General features: G+C 39.8%; 2 protein-coding genes and 1 non-coding gene across 3 annotated transcripts; 2 read left to right on the plus strand and 1 right to left on the minus strand.

The window, feature by feature from the left end:
- Positions 1–731: 731 nt before the first annotated feature.
- Positions 732–5,719, plus strand: LOC122092680. The gene is made up of 8 exons (XM_042662912.1): positions 732–1,101; positions 1,180–1,297; positions 1,394–1,807; positions 1,909–2,169; positions 3,744–4,276; positions 4,375–4,499; positions 4,590–4,759; positions 4,874–5,719. The coding sequence occupies exons 1-8, from the start codon at positions 902–904 to the stop codon at positions 5,423–5,425; spliced, it is 2,373 nt and encodes a 790-aa protein (XP_042518846.1). The 5' UTR covers positions 732–901; the 3' UTR covers positions 5,426–5,719.
- Positions 3,643–3,724, plus strand: TRNAS-GCU. Its single transcript has one exon. It is a non-coding gene; the product is annotated as a tRNA-Ser (tRNA).
- A 2,597-nt stretch (positions 5,720–8,316) lies between the features above and the next one.
- LOC122093381 (ethylene-responsive transcription factor ERF073-like) lies at positions 8,317–9,661 on the minus strand. The gene is made up of 2 exons (XM_042663714.1): positions 9,300–9,661; positions 8,317–9,217 (listed from the first exon to the last, which is right to left on the minus strand). The coding sequence occupies exons 1-2, from the start codon at positions 9,475–9,477 to the stop codon at positions 8,454–8,456; spliced, it is 942 nt and encodes a 313-aa protein (XP_042519648.1). The 5' UTR covers positions 9,478–9,661; the 3' UTR covers positions 8,317–8,453.
- Between the last annotated feature and the right edge of the window lie 3,166 nt (positions 9,662–12,827).

The following is a 12,827-nucleotide window of genomic DNA, read 5'->3' on the forward strand; positions in this document are numbered from 1 at the left end:
TATTTTATTGTTTTATCTCCGAAATGATATAGATAACTAATTCAGGATCAAGGAATAGATCCAATGCGACTGATACAGGATTCATAATCAAGAAATAGATCCAATACGATTGATATGAGACCGATACTTGAAACCGGTGCACACTCTTTTAAGAGGTGAGACATAAGAGCGCGTAAAATTATCATCGCACCAATTTATGATTTGATTTAATTCAATTTTAAACAATTAGTTTCGATTCAATTTCGAGGAAAAGAAAAATCACCAACAACGCCACACCAATGGTAATGTATAAAATAATATACTAATATGAGACTCACATGATCAAGTTGAGAAAATGAAAATAAATAAAATAGTAAAAAAAAAAAAAAAAAAACTCAATGAACAATAAAAAAAAAAGAACTCTTAAAAATGAAAACCCTAAAACATACGAGACAATGGAAAATAGTCATATGACCCATTAAAGAGCTATGATGCCTTTTTCGCTTCTTTTCTTGAAAAAAAAAAAAAAAACCTATATGAATAGAAAATGCGTGTCGTGCTAAATATTTATTCCATATGTTTATTACATCTCACAATTATTTTAATTGATATTTTTTTGTTGGTGAATATTATTTTATTTGATAATAAACCCACCCATTATCAAAATTATCCATACAAAATAGATTAATCATCTCTCCTTTCTTTTTCCAAGCTAAAGCCCCTTCCCCCACTAGAGATCAGACACCACACCTCATACATACATCATACACACAAGAATCGAACTGTCCAAGCGCTCTCTCTCTCGACAACTAGTTCCCTTCTTTTAATTAAGTTCTATGTACCCAATTAATGGAGAGCGGTGGATCTGCATGCTTCGCTATTTAGTTTTCCAACCCGAGGCCTACACTGAGTGTAATTAACAATGTCGAAGCAGAGTAATGGTATTGGGGTATCCGACGACGCCTCGATCAGAAGCCTCAGTGAGTTACCGGACGATGAAGCTTCCATTCGATTCAGTATTGATCTGGTCGGCGCAGCCAGAAGACATCTCTCCTTCTTAAGTATCGTCGCCGAATCTCCATGGCTTCACCACTCTAACACTACCCTCTTCTCCATTCGAAGGTTAGTCACTCTCCCAAATCCCTAATCTACTCTACTCTACTTTCCCAATTTTCTTAATCCTCTCCGTTTGCTTCTTAGGTATGAAGAGCTGTGGATGCCCTTTATCGCTGATCTCACGGTTGGATCAACAAAGCCTCAGATGCTTCTTCCTCCTTTGGACATTCAATGGGTCTGGCACTGTCACTCCCTGAATCCGGTAAATCAAACAAACAAATACCAATAATGGAGCTCTACTTGTTCGATCATTTTCCCCTTTAATTGGAAACTCAAAGCGGGACGATTCCCATTTCAGGCAAAATACCGGCAATACTGTGAGTCGAGGTTCTCGAAGTTGGTGGGTTTCCCCATCATCTTAGATGACGAGAACGAAGACTACGCTTTGAATAGATGCAGGGATCTCTGGATTCTTAGGTACCCATCGGAGCCTTTTGAGCTCGAAGCTGAAACCACCACCGACATCGAAGATTCCCTTGCCAATTCCGTCACGAACGAGGATATCTTCTCCCAAGTTTCTAAGAACAGATCCTTGTATTCCAAATTCTCTGAACCTTACATGTTCGAAATCGTTTATTTGATCGCAGCAAGGCAAAGATACAAAGGGCTTTTGTATCTTCTGCAGAGATTGGGAGACGGACTCTATCGAGGAAGTTCAAATTCACTTATTGTGCCAACATCGGATATCCTGCTGATGTGGTTGACTCATCAGGTGAGAATATAAATATACTCTTCCTCGATGCCTCACTTTTGTTCCTCTAATCTGGGATGCCTCACATTTGTTCCTCTAATCTGGGAATTGGCTTGAAGCAGAGTTATCCATTGGAGTACGCTGGTGACATGAAGGAGATGGAAGGGAACCTAGAGAAGGTTATAGGGGTTTGGGATTCCGTCAATGAAAAGGACATGAAAGCCACAAAGGAGCTGTGGGAGAGAACGTTTGGCCAGCCATACGAGAAAGCAGGAGCTACCCTGGATCGAACTCTCTCTACCAAATCGCTGGTTTATTGGGAAATCTCAAACTATGATATCAACAAGAAATACAAGTCCATGGAACCCAGGTTCTTGTTGGAGGTCGGTCTCTCATCTCTACCTGTGTCTCACTGCATATTCTAAATTTCTAATGCAAGGCTTTTAGCTTAGATTCATTAGCGAGCCAAAGTGCCAAACACCTCTCTTTTGGGCGCCAAAATTTACTTTACCTTGGCTAATTTTTTTTCGCTTGGGTTCTATTTCGCTGAGGGAGGGAGACTGTCGACTGCATTTGGAATTTACTCTTCCTCTGGCCAATATTTACTAAAATTCTCCAATCTTTATTTATTTTTATTGATATGTTTCTACTTTTTTATTTTTACATCTCTTTCTACCATGTTCTTTTTAAATACTCAAATTACCCTTATTTTTTACTTGTAACTTATTACACTCTTTTTCAAATTGATTAATTCAAAATATGGTTTGAACCAAACTACTAACAAGTTTTGTCTCATCTAATCATCAAGGATATTGTAAATTAAAAAAAAAAAAAAATTTTGTATCCGATCTATATCTATATCTATATCGATATCATATGTTCCAATCAGGTACCACACGTTTTTTATTTCTTTTAATCCTTAGATTGGCTGAGATTGATACCAATCTAATACCGATTAAAAAAATAGAATGCTAAATTTGTGATGATAGATGAGATAAAAAAATTAATAATAATAATAATAATAATAATAATAATAATAATAATAATAATAATAAAAACAAACAATATCCCTGATGATTGGATGAGATGAAATAAAAAATAATAATAATAAAAAAATAATATCTTTAAGGACGCATCAACTATGTCAATATCCTTGATGATTAGATGAGATAAAACTTGTAAGTGGTTTGGTTTAAACCATATTTTAAACCAATCAATATAAAAAAAATGAAATAGGTTATAAGTGAAAAGGAAGGTAAATCTAAGTATTTAAAAAAAAAAATAGAGGAGTATCAGTAAAAAAATAAAAGGTAGGGGAGTTTTAGTAAATATATACCAAGTGTAGAGGAGTGATAGTAAATTTCCCATGTTTCTGATATTTTTTGGTTCTATAAGAAAAAAAAAAAAAAAAGAATAAAGACTTTGGTTGTTAATTAGTGTTTTTTGATTTTTTGAAAAAAAAATTGTTAGAAACGTAAAACGATGGAATGATGAAACCTTGTTTTGTTATTTCGGTTTCATTCTAAATATAGAAAAAGTGAACAACTAGTGTAATTGTTTTTGAAACAGGTTTACCAAACATAATTTTTTTTTTTTTTTAAATAGTATTTTGACACATAAACTGAAAATCGTATTTTTGACACGAAACATCGTTTCTGGAATTAGAATGACTACCAAACACAGTTTTAGGGTTGTCAATTTCTGAATTGTCTTGGTTCGATTAATAATTCATCGTTCTTGGTGCAAGGTATTATTTGGTGGGTGCTCGATTAGGGCCGGGTTGTGTCGGTTTGTGGGTGGATCTATCTGTAGGTCGTTGCTTTAAAATGAAATGTTGTCTCTGACAAGCATCTCCTGTCGCTTTGGCCGAGTGGTTAAGGCGTGTGCCTGCTAAGTACATGGGGTTTCCCCGCGAGAGTTCGAATCTCTCAGGCGACGATTGCCTTTTTCTATCCAGGTATGCGTTTTTGTGGGGTCGAAAGTCAGAGTCAACGAAATGGAGAAAGTGACGAAGCAGGAGTTCCTTCGTCTCTGCAGCATTAAATGTCATAAGGAGCTGAGGATCGACAAGCCAATCGTCGACGGTGGCTCGTGGAGGAGGACATGGCATCTTTACTGCGAGTTTGGGACGAGAGGTGTGGTCATCGAACGCCGCCGGCGTGGCGGGGTTTTCTTCAGAAGAACAAGTACCCTTATTGACAAAGTAGTATTCCCGTGGAACGACTTACTCCGAGCTCCCTCTCTTACTCTGGCGAACGAAATGGAGCAGCAAACGGAACAGTTGTGCCTGACGGTGGTGGCCTCCATTACTCCCCCCGTGCAAGCACCTTACCTGTTGAAGTGCGTCCCTGACAGAGTCACCGACGACTCAGGCGCCATGATTTCGGACGTGATACTTAGGATGAACAGTTATCATCCACAGGAAGGACGGTGGTTGTCTCGCACCGTGCTCGACCATGCCGGCCGGGAATGCTTCGTTATCAGAATCAGGTACACTACAAAACCCATTTATCACATATCACATCTTTACAAACCCACCTTATCTTCTCTATACCTACTGACTGGTTTCTAGTTGATTCTTTTCGTAGAATGGCCGGAGGATTTTGGAGAAGAGGAGGAGAAACGCCGACGGCGGTGAAAAGGCAGGATAGGATCATAGAGATACGTGAAGGTTCTTGGAAGTACATCGCCGGTTCCATCGGTACCGCTCCCGGTATGTTTGTTTCAGTGCCATAAGCTACTCTAATGGCCTTGTGCGTCTCTTTGTGGGGGGCTAAATCCACTCTGGCATTTGCACAAACAGATAAAGTGGTGGGAACTGCAACGCCGGTAGAAGAAGAATCGGGAGCGAGGAAGGCTTCCTGGTATCTCTCCACGGGAGACGAGTTAACGATACAATGGGATTCCTCATCATCCTCACTGGATCTTTCCTTCCGCCTTGAAAACAATAACCCCCTTGAGCCATCCGAAAAGGTATGAATTCGAATTCTTTCATTAATTCATTGAGAAGAAAAAAAGATGGGGTTTTTAGTTTCTGAATTTATCATCCTCTTCCTCTCTTGGAAACTTGGAATGAACGAAATTCAGGTGAGGTTGCTAAGAGGTAGGAAGATGCAGTATCGAGTATCAAAGAGAAATCAGGTCCATGTCCAGAATAAGGATCAGGAGGAGGACGGCGTCCACGAATCAGGAGGAGAAGAAGAAGAAGAAGAAGAAGAAGAAGAAGGTTTTGTGACAGTAGTTCGATTTACGCCGGACAACCCAAATGGGAGAGCTACGGCTTTGTTGAATTGGAAGTTACTGGTGGTGGAGTTGTTGCCAGAAGAGGATGCGGTGCTGGTGTTGCTTTTGTGCATGACGATACTCTGGAGCGTATCAGAGATGACAAGGGAAGACATTGGGGGACTTTTGATCAGGAGGAGACTGAAAGAAGCTAAGCTTGGAACCAGAGATTGGGGCTCTGTTATGCTTCACCCCTGGTGTACTTCTTCTCCTTCGCTTCATTCGCCTTATCTTCTTCCTTGGTATTGGAATGCCAGGGCTGTAATGGCCTCAGCTGATGAGGATCCTGCATCGAGGTTTAATTACTCCCCTGCCGAAGGTGGTGATAAGCTCTATAAGCGAGAAATTTTGTTCTAGTACATATCCATATACTCTCCCCCCTCAAGGGTAAAAAGAAGAAGAGACACAGAATGTGAAAGGGGAAGCCAAGTAAAAAAAAAATTTTCTTGGTACTTGCTTCTTTTATAGCTCCTCTCTTGGCAGAAGTAAATAAGTAATGTTATTTTTCTCTCAATATTAGATACAAAAAATGGGAAAGATAATAATCTAGCTGCAATTTGGAACATGGTTGGAAAATCAGGGTTTTTGATTGACTCGATTTGAATCAAACTAGACCATGGAGAATTATGTTAGTGGTGGGATTCCGTCTTTCATGAAGGTCCGGATGGTCATTTCAGCCCAATTATGTCTGGGTGGATGGTGGAGCTTTAGAGCCACATATCCCCTTGCCCTTGCTCCATTGGATAAATAAGGAGTAAATCCACAGGCAAAGTACAAGTAGACTTGTAGAGAATAGGAAAAATTTCACCAAAAAAATAAAAGAAAAAACAGAGGGAGAAATGATCAAACAAAGCGACCTTACATTGAATTGCATGGAACACTAAGTCACAAGACACTCGGGGAAGACTTGGACTGAGTTTCATCATTTTTAACACACGACATGGTGTGGCGTGTGCTGCATGTCTTCAAGACTCTTGATCAGGCTTAAAATTTTTTTTACTTGATTTAAGTGACTCTCTTGAATCAAAATTTGGTTTGCCATCTATGATCCAGAGCACTCAAACCAAGCAATTAGAAGGGAGTTCTGAATAGCATAAAGCTATGATAACACTCATATATTCCTCAAAATACTTCATATTAGATCTAAGTGTGACCCACTGTTCTATTTGATTCATAAATCCCAGTCACTTCTAAAAATTTTCTCAAATAATAAACATTCAAAGTTCTTAAGTTGAATAAATTTTGCTAGAATGATACGAACAGAATGAGGATGGTATAAGAAATATCATTACTTTTTTTGGTAAGACATGACCCATGTGGATGCCGCATTCTTTAGTGTGGCATGTAGATTCCTCCCCACATTGTAGTTGGGGAATACTCCCCCCTTCGTCCAGTTTGACCTTGAAAAAATAGAAGGGCAAAAGGTTGGTTTTAATCTCAAGAGTGTCCATGACATTCCAATACCACTGAAGCAATCCACCAATATTGCCTGAGTCAAATTTCGTTCCTCCATTATCATTATTTTTTTAAAGATATTTGACTATTTATTTTTTAAAATGTCTCCCTAGCATGCGATTCTTAGGACCCATTTGTTTAGAGGGGTTTTGCTAAGGTGAGATAATTGTAATAACTATTCCATCCCAATAAAATTTGAATTATTTGTTTAATAAGGGTGGGATTTTGGGGAGGCATTCTAATAATTCCTCTTGGCCCATTTGGAATTCAAATTCTCCCTCACCAAAGTCCCACCAAAATGGTAATACTTTGATAGGGACTTTGGCAAACTCCACTCGAACAATCGTCACTGTCGGCGTCGTCCCACCACAGCTGCAACAGGTCACAAAAACATTGCCGCCACCGCATCTCAGCGGAACCGACGTCGAGCAAAGGACAACAGAACACCCCTAACTCTTTCCGCCCTTTTGCCTTTGCAACAGGTCATAGTCGACCACTGCTGTGATCGGATCCGATGCCACCCAAGCTCAGCAGCAGCTGCAGAGATTTAACTCTATTGCTTGGTAATTGCTTTGTGTTGTCTTGTTCGGAAATTGCCCCTTCGCCCCCGCAACACTTACAAGCGTTTATCTTCTTCATTGAATTAAATTGAAAAGAACGACCCCAAGTGTTTCAAGCTATAAAGATTCAGGGGGAGGATGAAGAAATCTAAGAATGAACCTCATAGTTCTGGCCGATCTCTGCAACCTTGAAGCTGACCGATCTCCGTTCTTTCTCTTTCCTTCTTTCCATCTCTCCTCCAACCAAATGCTATTGGGGTGAAAACTTCATTACTTTATTCATCTTTCTTTTACTTGTCTTTTACCCCACTCAACACTCCCACCCCAATTCTTTTCTAAACAAACGAGCCCTACAAACGTGGTATGGCTTCAAATGGTAATTAATTTTTATGAAATCAAGTGGTTATTTCACGTTAGTACGTGACGGTGACGGAACGGAACCGGCGGATATAGGTGAAGACGTAAAGTTAAAGACTTGCTGTATCACAAAAAGGCCCACCACTCCATGCAATCAAAGCTGTGGGCGCCTTTAGATTGGCGTTTAGAAACCGCCAGAGCCCGTCGCAAAGGGAACCGCGGGCGCCCAACGTTTTAATGAATTCGTTGCTTTTGCCTTCAATTCAAAGTAACCAAAGATTCCTTAACAAGAAACGAATCCATCGCGTTTCCCAATCCGCGATCCGTGTCAGAAGTAATTAATTAAGGGAAATTGAGGCAAGCATAAGCATTAGTAGAGGTTCGATATTTGACTTTTATATGGGTGGATAGACAAATCATTAGCAAAAGTAGGAATATCAATAAAACGTAATCAGATGATACAGATTTTAAACAGTAAAAAATTCAAACAAACGATACAAACTTTAAGCGTATGGATTTCAAGTAAACGGGACCATATCTTTATATAAATTAAGAGATCATTAAAATAAATTTTTTAAAAAATTATAAAATTATTAAAAAAAATTTTAAAACGCATTTTTACTAACAAGATGGGCAGAAAAGATACAAGATTTTTTCTCTTCAAATTTCCATTTAGAGTTTTGAACATAACTGATAGCGCGAAGCTCGCGATGGGATGAAGAGCCTCCCCACCTACCTATCTTATTGGTTTAGTATTTTATTCATTAGTCGAATCAGTTCGGTGCAGTGGCAGTTGCTTCAGCCACATCAATTACGGTATGGGACAAAAAAAAAAAAAAAAAAAAAAAAAAAAAAAAAAAAAACTAAATCCTTCCATTAAAGTTTCAATTTTTTTTTTTTAGAATTTTCAATTAAATTTCTTCATCAAAGAAAGCAGACAATTCATTATTTACAGGAATATCAAATGGAAAAAGTAAATTGAAGAACATAAGTGAAGAAATCAGGCATTTCCGTTATATACAAGGTTTTTCTAAATCAATAGAGGTAGAGGCAGAAGGAACATCGTCGTCGAAGCTCCAGAGCTCCAAGGGAGCGCCACCAGCTACGTTTTCCTGAGTGGCGTTCGCATTCGCCGCCACGGATTGTTCATTTCCGCCGTCAAGATATGGAATCTGATAGAATTTCATGTAGGTCTCGAACGCCAGCAGCTCCTCCGACAGCCTCTGCACTTCATTCTCCTTCATCTCTTCTTCTTCCTTCACTTTAACTTGCTCTAACCACGTTACAGAATCCCCACCTTCTGGTCCAGACACAGGCGTCTCCTCCTTCCCCATAGGTGCAGGCGTAACAGCCACAGGGTCAACTGGGATGGGGTTTGAAGCAGGAGTGTCATAACATTCATTGGCCGGAACCGAAAACGCTACCATATGATTCAGATCACCGGAGAGACCGACATTCGAACCGTTCGAGTAATCAATACCCGAGAACTGATACAAAGTTTGGGGATTCCTACGAGTAGGCTTTTGGGTATTCTGCAAAAACTTCTCGTTTTCGTTTGGGAAATTAACCTTGGCTTTCTTACCCCTTATCTTCCTCGCCTCTCTATCATAAGCCCTGGCAGCCTCTTCGGCAGTGCTGAAGGTACCCAACCATACCCTAACTCCTTTTCGGGGGTCGCGAATTTCAGCAGCCCATTTCCCCCATGGTCGTTGTCGAATCCCCCTGTACAGATTCTTTCTCTTCCTCTTGCCATCCTTCTCAACCCCACTCTCACTACCTGTTCGAATAAAGTCCACAGTTAAAAATCACACAAAGAAGCGCACAGAGAGAGAGAGAGAGAGAGAGAGAGAGAGAGGTACCTGAAGAAGGGGAAGCCCGTTTCTTAGGTGGTTTCTGTGGGCTGAAGCAATTGAAATCTGACTTGAAGGTGTTGAGCTTGTTAGCCAGGTGGGAATCAGGCCAGAGGTCGGAAGCAGAGATGGAGGAGGCACCTCGATAACGAGGGATGAGGTCATGGATAATCGCACCGCCGCACATTTCCTCAAAATGGAACTCTAAGACACTTTTTTTTTCTCTATCGCTAAGAACAACTTGGACACTGGGGGAAACTTTGATGCAAATCACTGACTAGTGACTAACCAAACACGCAAGATATAGACCGTCTGAAGGTATAATTTATACAGTTGGGGCACCACGCACAATGCACATGCCCGGTAAATGCCGGTGCCTAGCTGGAACGCATATATGAAAAGGTCAAATCACTCAATTAACTTTAGGCTGTGTTTGCTTGTTTGGAAGTGAGAAGAAAATTTCCCCCAAACTAAATTTTGCCCTTACGATGAGAGAACTTTACTTTTGGGTCTAATAAATATAAACGAGAGAGAGAGCACCGGATCAAACATCGAAATCAGATCCATCGAATTAGATGATTTGGATTGTAATCGATGTGATCGACTCTAATTCTACGGTTTTGGTTATGGTCACTTAATTTTCATATGTGTGGGTGAATTCGACTCCTCATTCCAAATTTATTAACCTTGAGGAGGAATGAAAAATAAGTGGGAGATAAAGATAATTGACGATTTATAGGTCTTATCTTTCTTCACATTTTATTTTCTTTTATTGGCATCTAAGCATAACATAAGATAGTTTGGTGGCAACAACTCGACATGGACAACACTGATGCGGTAAAAATTGATCAAGTGATCTTCTCGATGAGGGATCATTCGGTGCCTAAGTCAGATTTTTTCAACAACAGTTACTCAAGAGAGTTTTTTATGAAATGATCCATCCCCTTTTTGGGGGGCTTATGCAGTGAATAAAGAGAGGCAGTTGAGGAGAGTCTTATTTTGATAAGTAGTTCACTCTTGTTAGGATAACTCTTGGAAGAGTCCCATTAGGTAACTGTTAATATATTTGTTGGGATATCTCTTAGCAATAAGATCTGTTGAGTTGGCGATAGGATCTGCTGAGCAGGCAATGAGTGATTCTAGGGATTGTCCCTGCAATCACTGGGATTGGATCAGACTCCTTAGGGAGGTGATCCAAGGGGTTAGCTCGACTAAAGATGAGCCAAGGGGTCGGGTTTTCTAATAATGAATTGGATGGTCGACTCGGCCAAGAATGACTCAAGGGTCGGGTTTCCCAGGGATGACCTGGATAGTCGACTCAGCCAAAGGTGAACCAAGGGGTCGGCTCCCGAGGAATTAGCATTTTTACCCTCATCAAACACCAATGCCACATTTTGTGATTATAATTATAGTTTGCGATACGAATTTAATCGGGCTTTGGATCATGTTCAAAACTCAACTCAAGAGTTTGTATCATGACTTGAGACCACATGTGTATAGATTATTTCCCTTTCGGATAACATATAACAATCAATGAGTATGAGAGTTATTTCCCCCTTTTCTATTCTTTTCTTAACAAACAAACACAACCTTAGTCATACATCATACGTGACAAGCAACAATTAGGGTTCTAAGATTCTTCCTCTCTTTACAGAAGGTTTAGGCTGGCAACTTCATCTTCGTGTCTTACATCATCAATTTTATTATAATCCCAAAAATTAAACATATCTATATATTATATCCTTCTAAGAAGGTAATGCCAGCCAAATCATGGTCAAAGCTGACTTGGTTTTCACCGTTCATTTATACCATTCAGAGACTAATTGGTCTTGAGCTTGAACCGATTTGGTGGTACCAGTCAACCAGCCCCCTAATTAAGCCTCCGGTCCAGGCGTATTAGGCTTAGTATATATGTAGTTATTCAGTTTCAGCGTGGGCCCAGAATCCCAAACCCGGTTCATTTCAAACTGTGTTGGAATTTTGAACTAGGAACTTGGAAATTGGAACTTGGAACTTGGAACTTGGAACTTGAAGATGAATTTGCTTTTACAAATTCCGGAAGTTGAAGTTGCCAAATTGTTTTGCGAAGGTGGCAGAGGCGGCCGAGTGCTACACTGTCGGGATGAGTCAAGGCTGTGACTTGTAATTGGTCAAAGAATGCTTTTTTTTCTATCCAGATGGCAAGGTTGCTAGGCCAGTATACCAAACAATGATAGAATACATGGAACCATCAACTACGGACGGCAGATTTTGTGTCTTTTGGTGCATGATTAAATAGTTTTTTTTTTTCATTTCTAAACGGGGTATAAACGGACTATAAATAGACTAAATAGGCTTAAACATGTTAACTAGATTATAAACGGTTAGTTATCAGTCCGTCACAATATTCATTTGGTCCTGATTAGGTGATCGTCAGGCCACTAACTTGTATAGTGACTGTCCGATTATTACTTGTGTGGTGCTTGAATCCGACACATTTAATAATCGATTGGATAGTCTCGTAATTAAACTTACTGATTCAAGTTATGCCTACCAGTGCCACGTTGGTACATTTTATCTTTTATGTTCTTGTTGTTTTTGTTCATACCTTTCTTTTTTTTTTTTTTTTTTTTGTGTAATTCACCACTGAAAGTAGAATGTTGCTTCTAACCATTTCCAACAGTTAATTGATTTGGTTTCAGTTTTGTTCATAGTGTGAAGGTGAAACTAAAATCAAATCATTTATTAAACAGTTCTAATATCCCAACAACAATAACAACGATCATAACCTTATCCCAACTAAATGAGGTCAGCTATATGGATCTGATATTGAAATTAGAAAATAAAGAAACATAAAGAAGAGGTTAAAAAGAAGAAAAATGAGGATAAGAGAAGAGGGTAAAGCAGTATAGAAAGGCACATCATGGAAACATCCCGTATAGGGGGTCGACAACATAGGTCCTTGTCCTCCATGAAACTCTACTCGAAGACATACTAGGGTCGAGCCCTACCCTTTGCATATCTTTTTGGACCATTTCATTAATAGTCATCTTTAGCTTGTCCCTACCTTTTTTAGTTCATTCCAGATAAATCTGGTCACTCTTTCTTATTGGGGTCTCCATAGGTCTTCGTTGGACATGGCCATAGGGCATACCACCTCAATTGGCTCTCATGGAGTTTGTCTTGGATATGTGCAACCCTCAAATCATTTCTAATACGATCATTTCTTACCCTATCTTTCCTGGGCTTGCTGCACAGATCTCTCAACATTTTCATCTCCGCTATAGAAATGCAATCCTAAAATTGATGCAGAAGGTAATGGCAAAGCAAGAATAAACAATGCACACAAGTTTACGAAGTTTGATAAGATTGCTTATGTCACACCCCGTTCACACTGAACCGGAGCGGTGACCGAGTTAACACCGGTTAACCCAAACCTGCCAGGATCATCAGAGCTCGGCCTCAGAAGTGGAGCTCAGCACGGCCTCCAAGGTGGAGCTCAGCTCGGCCTCAGAACTGCTGTCCCACAGCACAGCTCTCGCACAAGCAGTCAGTGCA

This window comes from Macadamia integrifolia, chromosome 11 (assembly GCF_013358625.1).
Source record: "Macadamia integrifolia cultivar HAES 741 chromosome 11, SCU_Mint_v3, whole genome shotgun sequence".
Classification (NCBI taxonomy): Eukaryota; Viridiplantae; Streptophyta; class Magnoliopsida; order Proteales; family Proteaceae; genus Macadamia; species Macadamia integrifolia.

Coding starts and splice junctions, on each gene's coding strand:
- LOC122092680 (XM_042662912.1), top strand. CDS start 902: ATGTCGAAGCAGAGTAATGGTATTGGGGTATCCGACGACGCCTCGATC. Junction 1,808..1,908: donor TGATGTGGTTGACTCATCAG/GTGAGAATATAA, acceptor GGCTTGAAGCAG/AGTTATCCATTGGAGTACGC. Junction 4,500..4,589: donor TTCCATCGGTACCGCTCCCG/GTATGTTTGTTT, acceptor TTGCACAAACAG/ATAAAGTGGTGGGAACTGCA.
- LOC122093381 (XM_042663714.1), bottom strand. CDS start 9,477: ATGTGCGGCGGTGCGATTATCCATGACCTCATCCCTCGTTATCGAGGT. Junction 9,218..9,299: donor ACGGGCTTCCCCTTCTTCAG/GTACCTCTCTCT, acceptor TTATTCGAACAG/GTAGTGAGAGTGGGGTTGAG.